At 59.8% G+C, this 6,285-nt stretch overlaps 1 protein-coding gene across 1 annotated transcript; it reads left to right on the top strand.

Annotated features, from left to right (window-relative positions):
* Positions 1-507: 507 nt before the first annotated feature.
* LOC112551596 lies at positions 508-5,774 on the top strand. Its single transcript, XM_025213295.1, has 6 exons — positions 508-610; positions 1,504-1,803; positions 2,987-3,364; positions 4,294-4,605; positions 4,818-5,147; positions 5,380-5,774. Exons 1-6 carry the CDS (start codon positions 508-510, stop codon positions 5,772-5,774), a joined length of 1,818 nt encoding a protein of 605 aa, XP_025069080.1.
* The last annotated feature ends 511 nt before the right edge of the window (positions 5,775-6,285 follow it).

Raw genomic sequence — 6,285 nt, 5'->3', positions numbered from 1 at the left:
GATCGATATAATTAGAAGAGTGTACAAGGCTAATTGTTTCAACAGTACTGATATCCCTAGTTGCTATAATCATAGCAAGCCTTCCTCCAATATTTGACTGATTTTTGGTCCAAAAAAAATGCAGTCAATTGACAATAATATGCCGGTCAATTGACCAACTTGCCAACCCTATTGACTAACGCCCAGTACCGGGACCCCATGAGATGGCAGAGTGGGGGCAGGAAGCTGAAGCACTCTAGGAAATCCCTTTTCCTCCTGATTATCCCCAAAACACCCTGCCCGCTACCTCCATACAGTTGGGCACTCCTGCCCTTCTCCCCTCCCTCTTGCACCCGGGGCGCCTGGAAGATGGAGACCTGGCAGGAACCATCGTCACGTGTACAAGCGCCCCAAAAGATGGGACCCTAAGCAGCACGGGGCTGCCCAGCCCCTCTGCTCTTCGACCCTTCCCCTGCCTCGCCGGGCAGTCGGGGAGCAGCGGGGCTGGACCGGGGAAATGCCTCCCTGATGCTGACCAGGGTGACGCTGGCAGAGCAGGGGCTGTACAAGTGCGTTGTGGGGTACGGCACCCAGCCGAAGCAGGAGAGACACACCAGCCTCCACGTGCTCGGTGAGTACCGCAGAGGGGCTCCCGTGCCCCTGGGGCGGTCGCGATAACGCTGGTCCCAAACACAAGCAGGGGGGTGCTGAGGCGGGTGCAGACCCCGCGCCAGGTCTGCAGGAGTCGGTGAGCGAGTGACTGGTTCAGGATGCTGCGTTGCCCTGGGTTTGTCCAGCCCCGGTTGCAGGCAGAGCCCTAGGAGAGGACCCGGGTGCATGTTGGCAGGGGTGACACAGCGGGGCCAGGACATGGGTGCCTCTCTGTGCCAGGTAGACCCTGTGTGACATCCACACACACCGCCCAGGTACCTGCATGGTACAGGGGAGTCTGGACGCCAGGGAAGAGGGGGACTCTCCATCACTGGAGGGTTCAAGGAGGGGGTGGACAGGCTCAGGTGCAGCGATGCCCGGCATCGGTCCAGGGCTCTGCTGTGGGGGTGCCCTAGGCCGGTTGTCCCCTTCCTGCTCCATGTGTCAGGGGGGTTTTAGGGCACTGGGTGGGGATGGGGCTGGGCTGTGCCAATGCTCCTGCTGCACCCACCCCGCAGGGTCCTGCCCCTGCAATCGGGCTCAGCCCCACGCTGCACTGGGGCAGGAAGGGGTTTCCCCCTTGCTCAGACTGGGAGTTTTTTGCTTTCCACTGCAGTGGGGGCCCGGCCTCGGCCTGCGGTGTCTCGAGCGTATGTCGACGACATTTCATAGATGCTGGCTGCCGTGGTCCCCCTGCTTTACCTGCGGCAGGTTTGGGTGCAATGTCTATGTTGTGTCAGGGTCGACGGTCATTTGATGTCGAGTTTAGATGCTGGTCTGGACAGGGCTGATCCTGCCTCAGGGGTTGGGTTAGATGTCACCGATGCAGGTCCCTGCCAGCCTCACGTCTCTGTGACTCTCTGCTCTTCCCAGCTGCCCCGACCATCTCCATCCCAAACCAAGCGGTCGAGGCCGGCAGAGAGACCTCCCTCCCCTGCCACGTGGAGGGCTTCTACCCCGAGGACGTGGACGTCGCGTGGCTGAGAGACGGGCAGGTCCTGAACGCTACCACCTACTCCAGCCCCCAGAGGAACCTGGACGGGACCTTGACCCTGACCCTGACCTACACTTTCACCCCAGCCAGGAGCGACGCCGGCACCATCTTCTCCTGCCGCGTCCACCACCCGGCTCTGGAGCAGCCGCTGCAGGAGGAGATCGCCCTGGATGTCATAGGTGAGAGCCCACACATCGGTCCAGGGCTCCCCACTGCCATGGGAAATAGGGACAAAAGGCAGAGCGTGGCACTGGGGAGATCTCGATTTGGCCCCATAACAACCCGAAGCTCAGGTGGACTCTCCACCCCTGGAGGGCTCACGGAGAGGGTGGGCAGACACAGGTTGGGGACAATCCAGGTGCAGCGATGCCCGTGCTCTGCTGTGGGGATGTCCAGGTTTCTGGGCTGTATTGGTTGCTTTTCCCCTTTCTGCTCCATGTGTCAGGGGGTTTTTAGGGTGCTGGATGGGGACGGGGCTGTGCCAATGCTCCTGCTGGCACCAACCCCGCAGGGTCCTGGCTGGAGGGGCTTGCCTCCGCACTCAGGGTCAAACTGCATCAGGGCCAAGAAGGATTTTCCCTGTGGTCAGATTGGTCCAAACTGGGGGGGTTTCCCTTCCTCTCATGGTCCTGGCTTGGGGTCTTTGGAGCATATTTTAACACCTTTTGCAGTGGCAAGACGCTGACCACCGCGGTCCCCCTGCTTTCCTTGTGGATGCCTGGTGCTGGGTCAGGGTTGTCAATAATTTTATGAAGATTTTAGGTTATGGGTTTGTCTGGGATGGTTTGGACAGGGCTGATCCTGCCTCAGGCAGGGGGTTGGACTGGATGGGACCCATCACCTGCACAACCCTCCTGTCCTCAGCGTGTTGTCCATGTGGGGGATTCTCCCAGCTGCTTTAAATCACCTTGATTTACATCCATCCTGGCCAGGCGGGGCTGGCTCTGGGGTCTCACCGTGAGCTGAAGTCTGACCTTCATAGACTTCATAGACATCAGGGCTGGAAGGGACCTCGGAAGATCATCGAGTCCAGCCCCCCGCCCAAAGGGCAGGAAGTCAGCTGGGGTCATAGGACCTGTTTTCTTCCCCCTCTCCCGAGCACAGAGATGGGCCACACCAGCGCTGCGACGATCGCAGGCATCGTGGCAGGTGTTTTACTAGGAGCTGTGGCTGTAGCCGCCTGTTGCTGCTGGAGATGGAGGCACACAGGTAGCAATGAGCAGATGGCACTGGGTCGTGGGCCTGCTGGGGAACAGTGGCTGGTCCCCTCCTGCTAGCTGGGACCCCAAAACTTGCAGCCTGCATGTCAGGCTGGAAGTGCCTCCCAGATAACCCTGTGTCCCGTGTGCTGCTGCCCCCCAGGTGAGACTCCCCACTACACGGTCTCCCCGGTGCAGAGCCCGGAGCGGTGTCTGCTGGGGAAGGAGGTGACCCTGCGCTGCTCCGTGGTGGGGGAGCTCACCCAGGGCATGGTCGTGACGTGGGTGCGGATTCGTGGCGAGGACAGGATGGCAATTGAGGATGACGAGGACACGGAAGAGAGCCCAGAGCGTGCACTGATGTTACACACCAGCCCCCGGGGCTGGAGAGCAACGCAGCACAGATCCAAAAACCAACTCATGGCCTACCTGACCTTCACCCCCACGGTGCAGGACGACAGGGTGCGGATCAGCTGCTGCTTCCAACGCGAGGCCAAAGGGATCAAAGAGGAGCAGGAATCCTACGAGATCCGGGTGCGGGGTGAGTGCCGTTCCAGCAGCCACGAAGCAGGGATTTCCAGAGCAAAGACACACGGTCTCCAGGGGATTCGATGTCTAGCTGGGGTGATGCATCAAGCAGGAGTCTCCAAGGGTCTGTCCTGGGTCTGGTATGATTTAGGGTATTCATTCATGAGTTAGATGTTGGGATTGAGTGCCGGCTTTGTAAATGTGCAGATGATACCAAAGTGGGTGCAGTTCACGCAGTCTGGAAGGCAGGGCTAGGATCCAGAGTGACCTGGAGAGACTTGGAGAAATGGTCCAGGATCAATCAGATGACATTCAGCAAGGGCAAATGCAAAGTCCTGAGCTTGGGTTGGAATAACTGCATGCACCAAATACAGACTGGGGAATGATTGACGGGGCTGCAGCACTGCAGAGAAGGGGCTGGGGTTATAGTGGACCAGAGGCTGAATAGGAGCCAGCTGCAAGCTCTCATTGCAAAGCCGACAGCCTCCTGGGGTGTATGCACAGGACTATGGCTTGCAAGTCAAGGGCAGTGATCCTTCAACCTTGTTTAGCATTGGAGACTGCACTTCCAGAAGGACATGGGCAGGCTGGAAAGAGCCCAGCACAGAGCAACCGAAACGATCAGGGACCTGAGACGCAAGAGTGATGAGCACAGCGTGAAGGAGCTGGGGCGATTGAGTCTGGATGAGGGGATCTGATCACAGGCTGCAGATCCCTGCGGGGCGATGGCAGGGAGGCTGGAGATGGGCTCTTCTCTGTGGTCACAGGGGACCGGACGAGGAGCAGCAGCCGCTAGCTGCAGCAGGGGAGATGAGGAGAATTGGAAAAAAGCTACTTAAAAAAGCGATGAGATCTCCAACCCGGGAAGTTTCCATGAGTAGGTTGCATGCACCCTTGGCTGGGATGGTTTAGTCTCTCACTAATGCTCCTTTGTCCCCCCAGCCCCGCCGGAGGTGTCCGAGATCCGGGTGCTACCACGGTGGGAGCCCCCGGAGGAGGTGCCGTTTGCCATCCACATGGAGAACTTTTACCCCAAGAAGATCCCCAGGGTGGAGTGGAGCCGGGATGGGGAAGGTAGTGGGAGACAAGAGCTTGCCCAACAAAGCTCCAACCCAGACGGCACGTTCGCCGCCACCAGCGTCTGGAGAGTGCCCAGCCGGAGCCTGATCCGCCCGGAGCTCCGAGTGCGAGTGTCCATGCAGCAAAGCCCCGCAGAGATCCCGGTTTGGAGAGAGCTCAGCCTCAGAGATGCCGGTGAGGAGGGGGCTCTGACGGGGGAAGAGCCAGGATTGCTGCCACCTACCCCAGAGTCATGGAGGGAGCGGGGGGCAGGCTGGGAGCCAATGCCTCTCACCCCCTTTGCATTTCAACAGTGCCCCAGACGATGTGATGTGACCATAGTGGGGTTGAACAATCAGATGCCCCTGATGGGACCTGTCCCAGTTGCTGGCTGTTTCCTTCCTCAGGTCTCCTGCATCACCCAAAGGTGTTGGACATCTCTGGGCCCAAGCCGGGGACCGCAGAGGGGGAAGTGGCCCTGAGCTGCCGCATCCTGGAGCATTTCCCAGGGGAGCTGCGAGTGACCTGGCTGCGGCGGGGCAGGGGGGAGGCTGCAGCGGTGACCCTGCAGGACACAGCCGAGTGCAGGATCGAGCCCGGTACAGCCATCTCGCAGGACGGGAAGAGCTTCCAGCAGGAGACGCGACTCACCCTCTCGAGGCCCGGCGACCCGGAGGACGAGTACATCTACCGGGTGGGACACGCGACCCTGGAGACCCCCATCGAGAGCAGCAGCAGTAAGTGCAGGGAACGGGCCATTCGAAGTCCAACGTCATATCGAGGGTTCAGAAAAGAGCCGGCCCCTCTTTGCCGACCCCTTGACTCTCCCCGAGCGGTCACACCAGCTCCATCCAGCCCCTCCTGGTATCTCTAATGGGAGAAGTCTCGTTCCCCCATTGCAGGGGAGGAGCGTGGGAGACCCCCAGGACAACAGTGGACCCGCTGACATGCCACGTCTCTCTGTTCCAGCTTGCCGTCGGCGACCTCCAGCAATAGGCAAGATCTCCCAGCCGCTGGTGCTGGTCCCCGGGCAGCCGGCGACGCTGCGGTGCATGATAACAGGTTTCTACCCCAGCCAGCTGGCCGTGACCTGGCTCCGAAAGGGAGCAGGAGACAAGGAGCCCAGGTGTTTGCAGGGCTTGGACACTCACAACATCCACACCCCCGAACCCAGCCGGGCGCCGGACGGGAAGTCCTACAGCGTGGAGTCCGAACTGCACTTCACGCCCGCGGGGCCCGAGGACAACGGGGTCGAGTACCAGTGCCAGGTGCAGCACGAAACCCTCCAGCAGCCAAAATGCAGATCCACTGGGCAGCTGCAGCTCCAAGATCCACGTGGGCCAGCTGTGATGCCAGGCCGATGACCGATGGGGTGCGATGCTCTGCTTCGGGCATGAGGTGCTGTCCGCTCAAACGCTCCCTTGGGCTGACCTTTCTGCTGATGCTAATCAAACTAACGCAGATGATATTACCACAAACGGTAATCTGGTGGCCACGCCAGACAAGAAAGCTGATATTTTTAACAGTTTCTTTGCCTCTGTTTTCCTGAACAGGGACCGGGATATCCCACCTACCAGAGGTAGGGACAACCTTAGGGATAGCTCTATCAAGCCTTCGGTCAGCGCAGATGTAGTTAGGGATCTTCTGGAAGGGCTAGACATCTGCAGGTCCACATGCCCTCCACCCAAGGGTGTTGAGGGAGCTGGCAGGGGTCATCGCGGAGCCCTTGGCCCGGCTGGATGAGCATCCATGGTCATCTGGCCAGGTGCCGGGGGATTGGAAACTGGCTAATGTGGTCCCAATTTTCAAGGGGAGGAAGGAGGACCTGAGTAACTATAGGCCTGTAAGCCTCACCTCGGTGCTCGGGAAGCTCTT

Source organism: Alligator sinensis, unplaced genomic scaffold (assembly GCF_000455745.1).
Source record: "Alligator sinensis unplaced genomic scaffold, ASM45574v1 scaffold1408_1, whole genome shotgun sequence".
In the NCBI taxonomy this organism is placed as follows: domain Eukaryota; kingdom Metazoa; phylum Chordata; order Crocodylia; family Alligatoridae; genus Alligator; species Alligator sinensis.
This window is presented reverse-complemented; position numbering and strand designations above follow the sequence as displayed.